Genomic DNA, 18,978 nt, shown 5'->3' with positions numbered 1-18,978 from the left:
ATGTTACTCGGTTTTCTCTGTTAGTTATTTCCGCTGCAATAAATTTATGTTTATCATTTTTGAAACTCCGATAATGTAATCACTAATGATACTTATTAAATAGTGGTATTATGTTTTATTGTATTTCTCTGTGCCTCACCTTCGAGTGAGCTAGTGGTATTCGATCCTGGATAAGTGGCTTTATCGGACTAGATCCGAGGGACTGACGGGTTATTCCTGTTTAAGTGTGTTGCTGCCCTTAAGGGTGCGACTTGGGCACTTAAGCTAGAATAATTCGGGCGGTTCCGCCACACTTTAGTTAAAAGACGCTATGGATTGAAGCCACCCCCGCATTTCACGCGCACGGCGGGCAGCACATGCGAACACGTGGCATGGGCTCGGACCCGAATTTCATTCAATCGAGCAGAATACATAACAATCGAGTTGCATCCGCCCCTTGCCCCCTCCCTCTCTAATTCTGGATCTGCCCATGCCGCAACCCGTAGCCGTCGCACCCGGCCGCCTCCGTCCCTGCGGGCCTTCGCCACCGCCCTCGCCAAACGTCCCAGCCAGGGTTCCTCACAGCTTCTCCCAAGCGCCCTCCAGTCTCACCAACCCTTCTGCGGTTCTGCCCTTGGCGCCGCGCCCATGAGCCTCACCGAGGCGCCGTCCCCGTCGTCGTCGAGCGGGAGCGATGACTTCGCAACCTTCCTCGCCTCCGAGCTCGAGCTCGCCTCCGGTGTTGACTCCGCCTTCCCTGGTGACCCCTCCTCCGTTTTCCTCGCCACCGACGACGAGGGCGAGGACGAGGATCCAGAGGAGCTAGAGGTTGAAGCCATAGAACAAAACGGGTACGTGCCTCCTTCCTGCTCCTCCCTCCTCTTAGTTCATCGCTAGACGACTCCATGGGTTTGGCGGCTTCGGCCGCGCGATTATAACCTTGAATTGCACGCACATTTAGAGTTGGATGATCGGCCTTGCTATTGGATTAGGGATAAGCAGATTTGCCCTGATTTGAGCTTATTAGGGTTTCGTTAGAGTTGGATGATCGGCCTTGCTGTTGGATTAGGGATAAGCAGATTTGCCCCGATTTGAGCTTATTACGGTTTCGTGTTTCATCTGGTAAAATGCATGCTTCAGGAGTTCAGGATTTTTGCTTGCCTTTTACATGTTTCATGTTTTATTGGACTACGTGGAGCCTCACTGCAGTTGTTGTGATTCTATAAGGATTTTAACCTCGTTGTATTAAAAAATGGGGGAAATCTTGGGCACGTCTTTGTTGCTGCTTGCGACGTCTCCTTGACTGTATCACTAGCAGGAGGTGATGATGCTGTCGAGGACGACAGTGGCAGCATAGCTGCTTCCATCGGCCTCTACTTCCTCCGACCATCGCTTTCTAGGGTAAAGAGATCTGTTGCCTTCATTTTTTCCTTTTTTTGTTGCTTACTGTTGCTTCCATGCGTGATCCATTCATCTCTCTGATTTTTACTTTGCAAAAACTCAATGTTAGTCCAGCTATAAATTTCAGTTTCGCGTTGCACTAACCATCTACAGCAGCAAGCATGCATGCTTTTTCTCCCTTTTTTCTAAAATATTGCAAACCCTATGTGTTTTTTTTCTAAAATATTGCAAAATCTAAGAGAGTTTACTATCCACATACCTTAGCCTTTTGCTGCCCCAACCGAGACCCCCATCCATTCGTTCGTACACTTCCAGTAAATATGTTTCTTACATGTTTGTGTACGCTGAATCATAGCTTTTTAGATGTCATTTTCTCTCATACAAAATGAGATTGAGGTATAATATTTCCAAAGGGAAGGGATATTCTTTTACCGCTAAAAGGTGAGTCTATGGTGCAATATATTCCTAGAAGCAAAGAGTTCTTACTAACCTTTCTTCCTTTGGTCACCTGCAGGAGATACTCCTTTTTTATATAATTACGGATTAACTATGTTATTCCATCTTATTGGATTGGCTTCTGAAGGTATTTCTAATTCATGTTTAAAATGCTATGGGCAAGAAACTTTTCTAAGTCTTTAATATGTGTTTCCATGCTCTCTGCTCACTTAAAAGGATATTGTATGATTTTAAATTGCAAATGGTTCTTTAAAAGCTCTGTTAAAAGGGATATTGCTTAAAAGTTGAAAGTCCTTAATTGCTATAGTTACATTGCTATATCAGTCCAGTGTTTTGGCTTAATAACCCCTCTATCATTGCATCTATTTGGACCTACATTCTAATTTTTTTCTCTTTTTTATGCTCTATCTTTTCATCTGTAGTTGTTTGTATTTTGGGGTCAGGCACGCATTTGCAGGAATTGATTCTTTCAGCAAACAAGTCGTGTTATTTCTTAATGTCTAAGTGAATACTACTTTCTTTCTTCTTTCAAGTTGTCGTTACCTTTTAATTTGCCCCTATATAGGTGAGGCTGGAACCATTTAAATTATTACCTACTACATTTGATGGTAATGTGAGGACACTTAAATGCTACTTGAAATATACTGTAGACTCCAATTATATATATAATAAATTAATAATCATGATCTTCTATGTCATATGATATAGTGACCTTGAGATCGGGGAGCTTGCCCGGGTAAGTAATGCATTCGATCACCCTCCCTTCGTTCCCTTTCCCAGGCTCAACACACTAATCATAGGACGGACGGATGTAGCTCGCCATAACCAACAATGGCGGTGGCGCGGGTGGTTGATGCATGAACGAAGACCGGAAAAGAATAGACTCATCTATCCGCCCGTCGGTCAAGCTCAGGCCAGGGCTCCAACCGGTCCATACTTTTTTTATGATGGTTCCTATGTAATCTTAATCCATTTCCAGTTGGATTTAGTTCTGGGATATTAATAATCCACTAGCCGTTTACCTTTCTTTTTCTTTTTCATCTCTTAAGTCTTATTTCCTTACCTGTAGGCTTAACCGCTCTGCAGTTAATCTAATAATTTGTAGGAACAAAATAAAGTGCAATGCTTGCTGGCGGATTTGGAAGGGCAAGCTGTATCGACCACCCGTGGTCATCTTTTATGTATGGTTCCACTCTACTGCCCTCTCTGGTGAATTAAATCCTGATTCTAAATAAGTCACTATCTAATTATTACAGAATACACAATTTAATGTAGCTGGTAATTGCTTGTTTAGCAGGTGCAGATGATGCTAGGAAAATACTCAATAATGATGGTACATGTCCAATTTGTGATCAGGTGCTCTCAAAAAGGTCAGTTCCTATTTGATGGTGCATTCATTATTTGGTTGTGCATGGTTAATGGTGCCATCTTTTCTGTATGAATGCCTGATATCTAATCGTGCAAGCATATTTCTCATGTATTCTATCTCTGTGTGATATTAACTGTGCCGAAGTATATCTCCCAAACATATATGATTGTAGTGCATGTTATAGAGCATTATTTGGTTGTTTTAGTATTTTATATGTTCAGGCAAAAATTAACTTGAAAATTTTGATTCATTTCCTTTTTCCAGCCATATGAAACCTATGGATATAAATCCAGGTGATGATTGGACAAATGTAAGTATCCCTTTGATACATAATAACAGCTAGAAACTAATTTTCCTTATATCCATCTTTTTAATGAATGTGCTCATGGAAACAGATGGCAATGGTTGGAATATCCCCACAAATATGTATCCTTCATTTCCATTGACCTTTCACTACATCCACAGTGGGGTTTATCTTGCACTGCTTTTTTATAGCATAGTAATCTGCATTTTCCAATCTATGCCTAACATGTTTAGGTAGCACTATTATGCAATGCAACCAATCTTAGAACATAAATGGGAAACTTGTTAGAGCATAACAGTGGCATTACTTTTGTGACCTATGTCCAAATTTAATGCTTAAGGAGTTCGGTAGATATCTTGCTTTTCCTTAAATATGATGAAAATCAGTTATGAAGAGTGCATACAGAAGCGTAATGTTCTACATTGGACAAAAGGAACTGGAGATGCAGTACAAGATGAACAGAATTGTTGGTCATTGTAGGCAAAAATGTGAACTTATGCAGGCGAAATTTACTGAGAAACTAGAAGAAGTACATACCGCATACCAGAAGATGGTGAAAAGATGTAAGTTGTTGGAGCAAGAGAATGAAAACTTGAACAGAGATAAGCATGAGCTGCAAGAAAAATTTGCTGAGAAATCCAGGTTAGCAATGTGCCAGTATCTCTTGATTCTTCAGAGGAACACATTCTGTTCCATCCTGTATATACGAGGATTTAGGGATTCCTTCCCCTTTCCAGGTAGAAGAGGAAGCTTGATGAGATGTATGACCAACTAAGGAATGAATATGAGTCGGTGAAGCGTTCTGCCCTTCAACCTGCAAATAACTACTTAGCAAGACCTCAGCCAGACTTGTTTGCAGGCATGCCCAACGTGATGGATGGTGGCGACCATCTGAGACAATGTAACTTAAAACTTCTATGCACATAATTTGATCTCTTCTTCATTATGTCCCTCATACTGGTTATATATCATTATATTTTTTGCTCTGTTCGCACAAACTACTTTTGTTATTCATCAAAGCCTCAATTATGTTAGGTGCAACGTTTTTATTCTTTATACTGTACTTAGTAACTATGTTAGGTCTCCAAAAAAATAGCTCATTCACTGGTTGCAGGATCGGTTGATCTTCCTAAAACTCCAGGGCAGAGAGATAAGGGCTGGGGTCCACCGCCAAGGCAACGTCACTGCACCTCTGGTCCCTTTGATCTGTCCACCGGGTCTCCTGCCCATGCCGTGGCTCCTCCGGCTGATATCAGGCCTAGACAGCAGACACGGTCAGTCTTCGGAGCTACTTGTTGCCACCAAATGGAGGGCGATATAGGTTGATAGTTAAATTCAGCGCTTTGTATAGAAGGAGCAGATTTTGTTTAGAATTAGTTTTTGCAGCACGTCATTTCATTTCATAACTGATTCTATGTGTACAAGTTAGAATGCCAACTGATCTTAATTCTCATTGAATAATTTGCTGGCATCTTTCAATATGAAATCCTTGTCCTAAATTTTAAAATGTATATGTCATGGATATATTTCATCTTCAGATGCTTATCATATTATCTTTTATCATTTAAATGTATCTGTCATGGGTATATTGCTGCAAATGCAACATTCAAAGTCATTTAGACAGGAATAGCTGGTTCCAAGTTGCTTTGTTATTTTTGCATCCGCCTATATGTGGCGGGTTCAATTTTTACACCTGTACGACTGTATATGCTGAAAATATTAAAATTGAATAGCTGGAAATGCAAGTGGTTCTCTTTAAGACATGCCATTTACATAGTTATTATCTTCTGCCTTTAACCCCTGTAGGGCGCCCGAAGGGGCGCCTAATGTTCTAGTATATATAATGCGCAGTCAACTTGGCCTGCACTCACAGCATTGAAAATGACCACCCCATCAAAGATGTAAGTGCTATATAAACACAACGCTCCCCTCCTCACTTCCACACACAGCATCATCCATTGCAAAGAGCAACCACCAAGAAATTAAAACAAACTCACTAGCATCATAGATCATGGTCAGCTCCAAGGCTTTCCTCCTCCTCCTTGCCGTCCTTATTGGTTGCGTCTGCAGCTTCCCTAGTCCTGTCCTAGCGGCTCGTGAGCTGAGCGACGATGCAGCCATGGCCGAGAGGCATGAGAGATGGATGGCGGAGTATGGCCGTGTCTACAAGGACGCCGCCGATAAGGCACGGCGCTTCGAGGTGTTCAAGGATAACTTCGCATTCGTCGAGTCGTTCAACGCCGATAAGAAGAACAAGTTCTGGCTTGGCGTCAACCAGTTCGCCGACCTGACTACCGAAGCGTTCAAAGCAAACAAAGGCTTCAAACCGATCTCAGCAGAAAAGGCCCCAACGACTGGATTCAAGTACGAGAACTTAAGCATTAGCGCGCTTCCGACGGCCGTCGACTGGAGGACCAAGGGAGCTGTCACACCCATCAAGAACCAAGGCCAGTGTGGTATGTGCATTCATATTTTATGGTCATACTTGAAAGACATACTTCTTATGATGACATGAACAGTTAATGACACCAATAACTGCATATGATGACATGAACAGTTAATGACACCAATAACTGCAGGTTGCTGCTGGGCGTTCTCGGCCGTAGCTGCCGTGGAGGGCATCGTGAAGCTGAGCACCGGCAACCTCGTCTCACTCTCAGAGCAAGAACTAGTAGACTGTGACACCCACAGCATGGACGAGGGTTGCGAGGGGGGCTGGATGGATAGCGCCTTCGAGTTCGTCATCAAGAACGGAGGCCTGGCCACCGAGTCCAGCTACCCGTACAAGGCCGTGGACGGCAAGTGCAAGGGCGGGTCAAAGAGCGCCGCGACGATCAAAGGCCATGAGGACGTGCCGCCCAACAACGAGGCTGCGCTCATGAAGGCCGTGGCCAGTCAGCCTGTGTCGGTCGCCGTCGATGCAAGTGATAGGACTTTCATGCTTTACTCCGGCGGTGTGATGACCGGCTCCTGCGGCACTCAGCTGGACCATGGCATCGCTGCGATCGGCTACGGCGTGGAGAGTGATGGCACAAAGTATTGGATTATGAAGAACTCGTGGGGCACCACTTGGGGAGAGAAGGGGTTCCTACGGATGGAGAAGGACATTTCTGACAAGCGAGGGATGTGCGGCCTTGCCATGAAGCCTTCCTACCCCACCGAGTAGAAAACCAAGAGTTCGTTTGCTTCCAAAATTAAAACATCACCAGCATGTTCGTATTAAATTCACAATATGTTCTTTATGTATTGTACACCTTATAATATAGACTAGAACTTTGTTCTGTTATCTTAAAAATGTATTTGTACATCATGCATGTGTAACTTTTATTATGTTTATGTAAATATATTGGATGTTTGAAATAGTAACTTAAAGCTCATTACATAGTTCCTTCAAGCCTAGGTAAATAATCACATAACATTATTCTCATAAAAAAATGTCCAGACCATTTCATACATGCATGTGGATCTGTGAGACCACATCTTTCTATTTTAAATACATGCGAAACAATATATTAATCAAGGTTGTTTTTAATTTTCATGGAGGGTTCTACATTTTCTTGTACGTATTTTCACTGATTGAACTAGATATTTTTACTGCTTGAACCAATGTTATGCTAAACGCTAAATAGTCGGTCATCCTCTGTTTAGTGTTTAATCAGACTACACGAGCGTTTAAACAGACAAAAACGGATTATACAGGATTAAACGGATTAAACGGTCTAAATAGTTAACTACTGAGTAGCATTTAAACGATGTTTATACGGCCTAAAGGATAACAGTGGCTTGAACTAGATATTCATCGGGAGGCACTTAATAATTAGTTAATTTTTAAGCAGGGAAGAGCCATTTCTAATTTGAAACTGCCATCTTTGTCCATAATGATGCAGCAGAACTATTATTTTTTTCCTAAAAAACATCCTCTCATTGGTATGCTGTCACACCCGAATCTAAGGACAAATCCTGATACATCTCATATGTATGTCAGGATCAAATTACACAAAATGACGATAACGACGACGACGATCCCGATAACAAGCCATAGGTAGGTTGACCGGAGCGACAACAATCTCGAGTGTTTAACAGGGAGAAAGACGAACTTGGGAAACATGGCCCACATGTTAACGGCTTGAACTCATGCGATCGCACGGAGGTGCAAACCCGAGGGGAACATGGATTTCCATTCTATGTGCTTAAAGTGCGATTGCAGGATGGGCTGAGCAACTGGCATGGTTGTAGGACGGCAGACGACCATACGAGTGAGGAGAGGGAGAGGGAAAGTGGCGAGGCCGGCTGGGCCACATTAGAAGAGTGGCCCACTAAGCAAGTGAGGCTTTTTTTTCTTGTTTTCTAAGTTTTCATTTTTAAACCAAATTTCTAATTCAATCAATTCAAAATCATCTCAAACAATAGAAATAGTGCTTCAACATGCGGTGCACAGACAAGTCATTTTATATTTTCTTTTATTTTTTGTCTCATTTATTTGAAGAGAAGCAAATTAGATGCACAAAAATACCCAAATTCAAATGATCCTTTTGGAGAATTTTTATTTAGATTTTAAACTTATGAAATTTTTGGGTCGGGTGCTTTTTTAGGGTGGCGGACTTATGTCTAATGGCCACAACAACATCCTCATCTAACTGTGTTTTAGCCGATGTTCCAGAAATCATTGGTCCTCCACCACTTATTTCTTTATTGACTACGACATCCGTGGTGTATATTTTGTTGATGTTGCAGAATGTAGTACTCTCTAATTTTTAGAACTTATTGTAGTAAGTGACTCAGGTGTTACAAATGCAAGGGTTTTCACAATATGTCTCCGTGTTGGATCTGTCGGCCTTTGGGACTGAATATTCTGACATGACTGCTGATCTTGTGCCTCAAGACCGGATTGTGGAATTTTCAATCTGGTCGAGCTAGCCTATCAAGTACTGAAATTTGTGGTGCCCCCAAGCTGAGTGATGTGGTATTCTATATAGAAATTGTGGGCGTGGAGTGGGGCTAAGCACGCGCAGGGGGGGGGCGAGGGGGAATTGTGGCGGCGCAATGGTACCGAGCCCTCTTTTGGCTGCTGAATCGTGATTGTCGTTCATAACAGCTTGGAGACAGAACATAGAACGCATGCACAAAGATAATTTGATCTCCTTACATACAAAATGCAGGGAAAAGAAATAATAAAAGAAAGATTATACAGTAAATGGTAGTATCATCAATTAGAAGATGTTTGTAATCTCTTTTTTACTAAGTAAATATTTCGGATGGCAATATTGTGAAGCACTACGTTGAGTCCCAAATGTGCAATTCTGTATGCTTACAACGTTTCAAAGGGTGCATAACAGTATTATATATATATATATATATGTGTGTGTGTAATTTTTATTGGAGTACTAACTTATGACAACGTTTCAAAGGCGGGAGCGCAGCGGTAAAGCTGCTAACTTATGACGCAGATTCTGGGTCGTGAAAATAGGCTCTTGTAGATACACAAAAAATCTGTTTGACAACTAACTTGATGAATACTTGGCGACGAATTCAGCAATATTCTTGTCCGAGCTCCCTCCGTACTGTGCAGCTTCCTTGGCCTTTTTCATCCACACATTGGCATTCATCCTGTACTCATCTTTTCTATCCCCATCCATGACATCCTTGATGCACCTCGCCACCTCGTCTCTCGTCACCAAGCCTTTCTCATCCTTGCGCACCTTGACACCCAAGCCCCACACGCTCTCCATGTATTTCGATATGGTCGGCTGGTCAGCCCAGTGTGGTACTGCCACCATTGGCACGCCATTAACAATCGCTTCTAGTGTCGAGTTCCATCCACAGTGCGTGAAGAAACAGCCTGCATGTTTGAAATACGCAACTAAATTTCACATTCCTTGCCAGTTTGTCTCATTTTTCCTCATATATATATATATATATATATATAAGCTATATTTGGATACTCTAGTATTTAGTACAATGTATATAAGTTAAGGTAGATTAAGGTGTAAATTAGTTTAATTTACACCCGAAACCCCCTCAACCAATATGTGCTGAGATGAATACTATAGCATCCAAACAAGCCCGTAAGAGTAAGAGAATAACCATTTCCCATATATTACCTGTAGCTTTATGTGCAAGAACTTCGAGCTGTGGGCACCAAGAGACAACAAGGCCGCGCTCCTTGCACTTGTCGCGAAGCTCATCCGACAGCTTGTGTTCTTCATTCGACCTCACAACCCAAATGAATGGTTTGCCAGAACTGTACAGCCCGTTGCCAAGCTCTTCTAGCTGATTTTCGTCGTAATCTGAAACAGTTCCATAGGATACGAGAACTACAGAACGCGGACGCTGCTTGTCAAGCCAAGGCAGACATGAGTCGCTGCTGCTGAAGAGGTTGAATCCGTAGGCCTTGTTCAACGGAAAGCGGTCATCATCAAGGTAAAATGATGGCAACGTTGGGCCTATTGTCTTCGCGCGCCATGTTAGGGACATATAATCTGCCTCCTGCTCAGTTAATTAGCAACGCAAAAATGTGTCAAAAAAAGAAAATCAATCTTGTGATGGCGAAGTGGAATCAAAGGAAACAACAGAGCAATCATGGACTTGCTTGCTTCAGCAGCGAAAATTCACTTGAGCAAAACAGCAAACAGGTGCCGTGCCGGCCGTGGTGACGCGCGGTACGGTAACCTCTCTCACCGTGGGTTCGATGTCGCGGAATGAGTTGACGAGCACGTCGTCGGCGTCCTCCAGCCCCTCGAACTGCCGCACCGTCGCCCGAAGGAACACGGGGCACCAGTCTGGCCTGGCCGCGAACGGCGGCACGTCGTCGGGCCCGAGGTCGACACCCAGCAGCCCGCGCGCGAACAGCTCCTTCCCGTCCACCACGGGCAGCGGCAGCCGCCCCGCCCACACCTCCCCGTAGATGACGTCAACGGAGCACGGCTGCGACAGGAACGCCACCGCCGGCACCCCGGCCGCCTGCGCCACCCAGCGCGCCCACGGCAGGTGCGGGTCGTAAACCACCACGCGCACGGGCCGGCCCTCGGCGGCCTCCGTCCGGATCAGCTCCGCCAGCGTCTCCGAACCCACGGCCTCGAGCTGGCGATAGTACTCAGCGATGTCGGGGCACGCGGCCGCGCCGCCGCCGTCGAAGCCGTCGGAAATGGCTGCCACCCTGAAGGGCTCCCCTGGGGGCGGCGTGGTGGAGAGTACGTACCGGGAGGTGACGAGCGTGGGGCGGAAGCCGTGGTAGGCGAGGCGGCGGCCAAACTGGAGCAGCGGGTTCGTGTGGCCCTGCGCGCCAGGGTACGGCAGGAGCAGCACGTGTGCGCCGCCGCCGCCCCCGGGGCCGCTGGCAGCAGAGGAGGAGGAAGACGAGGTGGCGCTCGTGCTTGTGCTCCCCATGGTTTGTTGTCTTCAGCTTTGAGTTCGCACTTCGTAGTGATCAGAGCCTGGGCCCTGGAGTAAATAAATAAGGCGTTCCTTTGCTGTGGGTGGAGGCACAGCGGCGTGGCGCGCAAGTTTTCTCGTTCGTTGGAACTTGGAAAGTCGAAGTCGGAGTTGACCATTGACTGGTGTCGTAGCACGTTTTTTTTGGTTGTTGATGGAGTTGTCTGTCCAGCCTTTTCTTTCTTTCTTTCCTGGCTCCAAGCCAACAAAAATACGCTTTTCTTTTCGGAATTGCTAGCGTGGTTCCTGTCATCTTCGACTTTTAGTTGTCTTGTACCTCCGGAATTGCTAGCGTGGTTCCTGTCATCTTCCGCTTTTTCTTTCGGATTTGCCACAAAGACCACCTGACATAGCGACGCAAAATTTTTCTAAAACTTAAATTGTTTGAACTGCAATCTCTATGCTACTAATCTCGTTACCAAATAAATGGAATCTGTCTATGCCTTGTGCAGTCATGATTTGATTGTGGTCACTCCTCAAATATGTTATCTTTTTTATATCTGTGATGTTGTGCCATTATAGATTGCATCTGTCTATGCTAATTTTTTTTAGATAACGAAAACATAGTTCGAACTTGGTCTCAAACGAGGTTATGACCAATTATTACAACCGAAGGCAGCATATTGTCTTGACCCATCACACGATCTCATCAAAAACACCCAATACTAAATCAAAGCTACTACAAAGTTAAACGCAACAAAGATCTCCATCCGAAAATTGTGGAAATGTAGTAGCACCATCTCCACATTACGACATGAAGACTTTTATTAACTTTTGGTCCTCCCTTTTAGGCTAAAGCTAGGTCTAGAAGCAGGCACCAATAAGTTGTCCTAAAGATTACCTGCAAACAAGATTTAGGAGACCATTTATTGAAAACCACATCATTCCTGCTTCACCAAGTAGCCCAACGAAGTGCAAATGCAACAATTAATAGTTAGTGGCATGATCTTACCAGCAGCCCCCTCGCCCAGACCCCAAACAATTCATTAGCATCCCGAGGAGGTCTCGACCCCGTATTTATCTGTAACAAACGCCATATGAAAGACGCATATGAGCACCTGAAAAACAGATGTTTTATTGTCTCCAGTCTGCTACAAAAGCAATAGGTCTTATTATCATTCCAATTCCTGATAGCCAAGTTATCCTTTGTAAAAGTTACACCTCTTTTGATGTACCACATAAAACTTTTATTTTCAAAGGTATCTTAAGTTTCCAAAGTTCCTTGTTATCCACTTCCACCCCACTGCTGAGAGTTCCTAAACAGTAAACAACCCATTAGTAGTCAAGTTCCATCTAAACGGGTCCCTATTAATATCCAAATTAGTATGTGCCACCAGTGTCACTAGTTGAAACAACTGGACTCTCAACTGGTGTACCAAACCCCTACGAAAGGATATGTTTAAGGACACTGTTACGTTCTTCCTCCTTGCTAAGTTATATAGAAGCGAAAATCAATATTTTAATGCTTCCAACCCAAACCAATCATCCTCCTGGAAACGCACTTGGGACCTATCATGTGCTTGAAAGGTACCTTTACTGATGAATAAATCCTTAATTTTCATAAGGCCACTCCAAAAGTGTGAACATGTGGCCCTTTGTTGTGCCTGGGATAAGGTTTGATTGACCAGATATTTTCTTCTCAGAAAGGATTGCCACATTCTTTCTTCATTGAGAAGTTTATTCAACCATTTTCTTAAGAGACATTAATTTTGTACCTCTAAATTCAAAATGCCTAACCCATCTAACTCATTAGGTTGGCAAATTACATCCCATCTAGTAGGTATAAACACCGGTTGTCCATCATAGTCTGCACTTGGGATGGACATGGACACCAATATGTAGTAGATGTTTGAAATAAATATATTTCTAGCCGCTGACATGGCTTGCACATGCAAGCAGATCTGCTTTTCATGGGATGTCGCCATGTCGGAGGAAAAATAGGGGTTGGATTGGAAGGCATGCAAAGTGGGGACCACATGAGATTTTTTTTATCATTCAATCAACCAGGGGCTTTCACATGTAGCCACGGTTCCCACTCTCACTGTTTCAGATCCACTTGTATAGCCAACCCCTCTGACTTAGTCTGTTTTCTCTCTTCCATTGTGTTGCCACCACGTCATGAAGCAGGCGATCGTGGTGTGTGCCAGCACATTCTGGGCACCATCACACCACGCACCCGTGCGGCGCAAGGGCACCGCGGCGGCGGAGCTGCTCCAGGTGCTGCTCGCCTGCCGCTTTTCTATGTCCCCAGCTGTGGCCTACGTGCCTGCCTCAGATTAGCGTGAATTTGATCGGATACGGGCTCGACCACGGTCGATGCACCGCGAGAAAGCGGTCCCGAGTTGGTGCGCCACGCCCCAGACCAGCCGCCCTCGCTTGGCCAGGCGTGGCCCCTCGCGGATGGACGCTCTTCCAATGCGGCGTACGACCTCCGGTGTGCGGCGTGACATGCGGGCCCTGCCACGGCATGGCTACGCCCCCCCCCCCCCCCCCCCCCCCGGCGTGACTGCTGGCGCGGGCATGGGTGCCAGCGCGCAGCATGGCCCCGATGCTATTTTATTTTTCTCTCTGAATAGCAGTACAAGATTTCATCCTCAACGTGATACATACCGCTTAATTACATAGAGGAGAATTGAAGCCTATCGCGTAGGACAGTTCGACTTGACGAAGAGTTGATGCAGATCTAATCCCGCAGCAATGTCGAGGTAAAGCGTGCTGATAACGTGTTGAGGACTATATTGCCACAGATTACCAGATCCGCTCTCTTCCCTCCTGTCAGCAGTAGAGGCGCGAGAAGTCCTAGAATCCTGTTCCCTTCCCCAGCAATCCGTACACTCAGAGAACAAATGAGACACAATATATAGGGTTTGGTCTCTTGCCTCTTTTTTTTCTATTCTCTTATGAGAGGGTACAAATTTCTTTATATAGAGACGTGAGACCCTCAGTGGTAAAATTGGTATTTGACCATATAACCTTAATTAGGGTTACTTAACATGGATGACCCTTCAATCTATCAGTGGTAAAACTGATTTATGGTACAAGATAGAAATTGTTAAAAGGACGCGCTTTTATCAGTTTTTTTGGGGGGTTGGGGGGAGGAAACGCGTATAGACATATAGTACAAATAAACTGTGTGAATGGATATATATACAGCTACGAATGTTCCGTTTGCTGACCACCACTGCGCGCGCAACATATTGGTCACGTGTGAAATAGCCAAATAGAGGTTGTTTCCAACACAATTTATCTTCTCTAATCTGCAAAGATGCACGGAGGGAGCCTTTTCTCGGTAGTACTAAGTAATTCGTCAACAACACGGTGCACTTGTCTAATTGGATGCCCTTGTCGTTTTGTTCGTGCATTGATCTTTACTAAGCATATGTTTAGTTGTCTACACGGGGAAGACATGGGCTGCACGAACGAATGCAAAATTCAATTGAACGCCAATTGTCGTTCGTACCGTCAAAACGTCCCTATCGGATCAACCGGTCGAGCGAGTGTGGCTGCACGGCCAGAGGGAACCAATCGACGAATAGAAACGTACGACAGCACCGCGCCTAAGGCTAACTGCAACACTGTCCCCTGGGCAGCCCCTTCCCTTGCATGCTGCCTGTAGGGGCACTCTACGGCCGCAGCAGTGCCCCTACAGCGCCTCTACGCGCCGGTCCCTTTCTCTCTCCCTCCAGATATAGTGTGTCACTGTTCATCCCTAAACACTGTGTTGTGGGTCCACGAGTAATTATTAGTAGATGAAAAATTGATAAGTTAATATAGAAAATGATATTTTATAGTTGTAATGGATATATGGAGAGTATTTAGGGGGAACCGCTACGGGAGATGAAAAAATAAAAAGAAAAATAGAGAGAAAAAGTGATATAGGGAGAAAAATTTAGAGGTAACGCTTGCGGATACCCTAAGCTCCAGAACGCCATGCATGCTGCAGGCCTGCAACAAAGTAGTAGCTACTAGCTAGTGTAGTACCTTTTTCGGGCGTACGCACGCGTGCGCCCGGCCTTGGCGCGCTGAGCCTTCGTCGTCAAGCAACACAACTCTAGAGCCATTCACTGTGCGAAATGAATCCCCAGATCGACGCGGGCGATAGAGCCAGCGAAAACTTGCCGTGTCTGTCAGTGTCAGCCTGTGCTTGGCTCCGCATCATGCCATACGTCACGTCACGTTACGCCGCGCCACGTGCGTGCACGTACGTGTGCGCGTCCACTACTGCTACGAGACCCATAAAATAAAAGGGCGCGGTTCCGATGCTTCTCTCTTCCATCTAGACCTCCAGCTGTAGCGAAACACTACTCCGACGCCACGGCACGCTGCCGCCGTTCGTGAGCGTGCTTGCTTTGCTTGGACTCGGATACATTACAGAGTTGTGTTTCATTGTTTCGCTGCTGATTTCGGGCACGAGTCCAACGCCGGCCGGCGAAACCGAGCAAAGCAGCCGCGCACACACGTAAGACACGGCAGCTAGCTACCTGGCACATGTCACCGATCGAGCGTAATCTCCATTTATTATCGAAAAAAGAGAGAAAACAATCTAAATAAAGAGGTGTTACGTAATCGATTGATGCGGCGATGAACGAGAACGACTGGCGCGGATGGGCCCTCCTGTCTCGCGCGGGAACCGACGGCCCGCAGCCCATGGGCGGGAATCGCGGCTGTGGGCCGCTCGATCGATTTATCCTGCATAGGCCTGCATGCGCAACTGGGTACATACAGTGATATTTTTCTCCTTTTGTTTATATCTATACTATTTTTCTCTTAAAAAATGAGGTTGCCAAACTAGCCATAAGGGGGTGTCTAGTTTCTGAGGACTAATTTCTAGTCCATCAATTTTATTCTATTTTAGTTCATAAATTCCCGAATATAGGGAAAAAATAGTTTCTGTATTTGACAATTTATAGACTACAATAGAATAAAACGGAGGTACTAAAAATCAGTCCCTAGAAACGAAACACTCTCCAAGTTCTGTAACCATCCACTCTGCTCAGTCGACCTATAAATGATTTGGCGACAGATGCTACGACACCCTCTAGAGCTTGATCTCGACGTACTCGGTCACGTCTAAAGTCTTCATGTTCGTCTTCGTATCCGACATGCTCTCGATCTTGACACCGGAAACTATTTCGCCTCTATTGGCGGTGGTGATGATTCAACTTGGCTCGAAGGTTTCTTTCGTGCACCGGAGTCCGAGCGCAATCTTGGGTGGACCGAGTTGGTGGTCAAGCCCCATCACGATGATCGCAAGTGGAGAGATCTTGAGATTAGGTCCGCTAATGACTCTGACCCTCCTAGGAGTACTCTTGCTCATTCCAAGTTTGATCATCCGAGGATGCATCAACACCATATTTTGGCATCGGAGTTACTAGAGCCCCGACCGCTTAAGCCATCATGTTGTCGATCTGCTTCAAGTCTTCATGAGTTTGCACATTATCATTTGCTAGCAACGGTGTTAGTTTGTAGAGTAGTAGCTTCATCGACACTATATTATATGTTGGTGTTGTGTAGACTTGTTGGCCATAGAAGTTGACCATCTGGATCTGGTCATGTACATCTCAGTCACACTTTCACAACTCATCTTGATTCCTCTGGCCCCGAGCCGCTGCATCAACATGGTCATCTACATGGTCTGAGACATGATCAATGTGGTGCCTAGAACATGCCACGAATATGAAGCGATCATCGAAATCATATGTGTCCAAGTCCAAGTTGGGGTCAGATTCGGAGTCCAAGTCAGACCCAAGTTCGAGTCTGAGTCGATGTCAAGGTCGAGTCTGAGTCCAAATCGACATCGTAAGATCAGATCGACCCAAATTCACCGATATGGAGATTATACATGCAAAATCTTTATCTTAGGACACCAAAAGGTCTGGTACAAGGACGATATTTTTGATCGAGTCGGTCATGAATCTTAGGGTGTTGAAGATGAGTTCTTCTTCCAGTGCAAAACTTAAGGTTGCCATCAACTCTGTGATGATCAACACGACTTCTCTTATCTAGCGCGTTAACCGTTGATGATTATTTGATAGTGAATTTATGTGGTAGGTCGTGGATTTGAAAAGCTAAAGGTAAATGCATGGGAGACAGAAGGATTTGTACTTGTCCATGCTCTCGAGGTGAGATAAAATCTTACATCTTGTTTGTTTCTTGGTGTTTGTATTATGTGGATGTGTTCTGATCTGATGATCTTACACTCATGGGACACCCCATCACCCCGACCCTCCTATTATAGTTTAAGGAGGGATGGTAGCTTACAAAGAGAGTATCCATGTCATGCCGGTTATAAGATGAGGATTGTAACCAAGTCTATCTTGAACTAAAAGAGGATCAAACTTAATCATCTCATTGTAAATCTCCAGCGATCTGTAACCAACCGATAATCTATCATGAATATGAAGTGGTCATCAAAACAGTATGAGTCTAAGTTGCAGTTGGATTCGGAGTCTGAGTCAAACTCAAGCTCGAGTCTGAGTTGATGTTGAGGTTGAGTCTGAGTCCAAGTCGACGCTGTAAGATTAGATCGACCTAAATTCACTGAGATGAACTATAGAATCTTGATCTTAGGCTACCGGAGCCACCACATGTCTAGGATGAGCTCAAGGTTTCGAAGCGAGTCGACGACTAATCTTAGGCTATCAAAGATTTGTCCTCGTGCAAAACTCATGGTTACCACCAACTCTCTAATGATCGTCATGACTTCTCCTATATGGCTTGCCAAACGTCAAAGATTATTTGATGGTGAATCTGTCGGTGTTTTGGGTCCGACCGCACACCCGGGGTTGCCCCTCAAGGTGTTTTTAGGAGTAGGACGGTATCGACGACTGTAGCAAAATGGTTCGTGCTAGTTGCACGAGGAACAGTGGACAAGGTTTACAGGTTCGGGCCGCTTAGAGATGCGTAACACCCTACGTCCTGGTGAGTATGCTTGGTGAATGAGGTTACAATAGAGCTCTTGAGAATGCAAAGAGTCGAAGTGGGTGGCTAAGTAATAGGGTCGATCGTTCTGAAGGGGTGCCCCCTAGGCCTTATATACTCGACCGTGGGGCAATACATGTGGATATGATAACAACGTGTAGCTAAAAGATAGTGAACTGTTTGAGTTTATCTCCCTGTAGTTCTGCCGACTTATCCTCGCATGGCTCCGTTGCATGGGGGCTCCAGCGCGGGAAAGTCGGATCTCTGTTGTGGTCGTTCGCTCGACGTTGTGGGCCGTCCGGGTTTGCACCAATCCGGCCCTATGTCGATCTGCTTTCCTGGTTGTCGCTCCCCAGGCCCACGAAAGAATGACCTTACGATTTATAGGGCCCTTGGGCCTTTCGTGAGGTCTTTTACTCTTTTAGTGGACCCCGGGGATATCTATCCCCCACAAGCCCCCGATCTTTGGGTTAATTTAGAGGTAATCAGCCCAAAGATCCCAGGTCCAGCTTGCAGGTGATTTGAAGAAAACGATTTCTTACTGTCTCCTCCTGCTTTGATCACTCGTAAACCGAAGCTTTGTTTCGTGCTTGTGCCTTAGAGGTCGGCATTTCAATTTGTAGGACCCTGAACTTCATTGGGTGCACCGGAGGTGCACCCAATGGGTGTAGCCCCCGAGCTTCGAGTAGATTTTAGAAAATAATCTACTCGAAGGTCTTCACCAGAAATTATTTCCATTTGTACTCCTGCGTTTTGGTTGAGGGCCAGCCTTGTCTTTAATCTTGTCCCATGCCTTAGAAGTCGGCACTATCTTGGCTTGGAATGATAATCCATGGGGTGCACCGGAGGTGCACCCAATGGGTGTAGCCCCCGACCTTCAAGTGGATTTTTGAGGATAATCCATTCGAAGGTCTTCCTTTTGTGTCTTTTTGCTGAAGATTATCCTTTCTGTTTGTAAAAATTGGCATGAAGCTATCCGCATTATGCTTTGGAGGTCAGCATTATGTCATCAATATTATGCTTCAGAGGTCAGCATGTATTTTGTCTTTTGCAGCCGAGTTCGCAATCCATCCATATCTTGCTAGGTAGTGTAATTTATTTGCTCTGCGACTGATTG

General features: G+C 45.1%; 3 protein-coding genes across 3 annotated transcripts; 2 read left to right on the top strand and 1 right to left on the bottom strand.

Annotated features, from left to right (window-relative positions):
- The first annotated feature begins 627 nt into the window (after positions 1-627).
- LOC103636809 (E3 ubiquitin-protein ligase CCNB1IP1 homolog) lies at positions 628-4,250 on the top strand. Its single transcript, XM_020542913.1, is given in 8 exon segments — positions 628-830; positions 2,906-2,967; positions 2,970-3,017; positions 3,134-3,206; positions 3,470-3,515; positions 3,601-3,631; positions 3,896-4,151; positions 4,247-4,250. Coding segments are annotated over 8 exon segments (723 nt in total).
- Positions 4,251-5,520: 1,270 nt separating this feature from the next.
- Positions 5,521-6,675, top strand: LOC103634895 (senescence-specific cysteine protease SAG39). Its single transcript, XM_020543368.1, has 2 exons — positions 5,521-5,965; positions 6,089-6,675. The coding sequence occupies exons 1-2, from the start codon at positions 5,521-5,523 to the stop codon at positions 6,673-6,675; spliced, it is 1,032 nt and encodes a 343-aa protein (XP_020398957.1).
- A 2,126-nt stretch (positions 6,676-8,801) lies between these two features.
- Positions 8,802-10,938, bottom strand: LOC100274322 (UDP-glycosyltransferase 74B1). Its single transcript, NM_001360567.1, has 3 exons — positions 10,188-10,938; positions 9,611-9,995; positions 8,802-9,348 (listed from the first exon to the last, which is right to left on the bottom strand). Exons 1-3 carry the CDS (start codon positions 10,893-10,895, stop codon positions 9,011-9,013), a joined length of 1,431 nt encoding a protein of 476 aa, NP_001347496.1. The 5' UTR covers positions 10,896-10,938; the 3' UTR covers positions 8,802-9,010.
- Between the last annotated feature and the right edge of the window lie 8,040 nt (positions 10,939-18,978).

The sequence above is a fragment of the Zea mays genome, chromosome 8 (genome assembly GCF_902167145.1).
Source record: "Zea mays cultivar B73 chromosome 8, Zm-B73-REFERENCE-NAM-5.0, whole genome shotgun sequence".
NCBI classification, from domain to species: Eukaryota; Viridiplantae; Streptophyta; class Magnoliopsida; order Poales; family Poaceae; genus Zea; species Zea mays.
This window is presented reverse-complemented; position numbering and strand designations above follow the sequence as displayed.

What these genes read in the sequence shown, in the direction of transcription:
- LOC103634895 (XM_020543368.1), top strand. Translation starts at nt 5,521, where the DNA reads ATGGTCAGCTCCAAGGCTTTCCTCCTCCTCCTTGCCGTCCTTATTGGT. An exon ending in CAAGAACCAAGGCCAGTGTG is followed by an intron (nt 5,966 to 6,088) that starts GTATGTGCATTC and finishes CAATAACTGCAG; the next exon opens with GTTGCTGCTGGGCGTTCTCG.
- LOC100274322 (NM_001360567.1), bottom strand. Translation starts at nt 10,895, where the DNA reads ATGGGGAGCACAAGCACGAGCGCCACCTCGTCTTCCTCCTCCTCTGCT. An exon ending in TCCGCGACATCGAACCCACG is followed by an intron (nt 9,996 to 10,187) that starts GTGAGAGAGGTT and finishes TTAACTGAGCAG; the next exon opens with GAGGCAGATTATATGTCCCT. An exon ending in TCTTGCACATAAAGCTACAG is followed by an intron (nt 9,349 to 9,610) that starts GTAATATATGGG and finishes TCAAACATGCAG; the next exon opens with GCTGTTTCTTCACGCACTGT.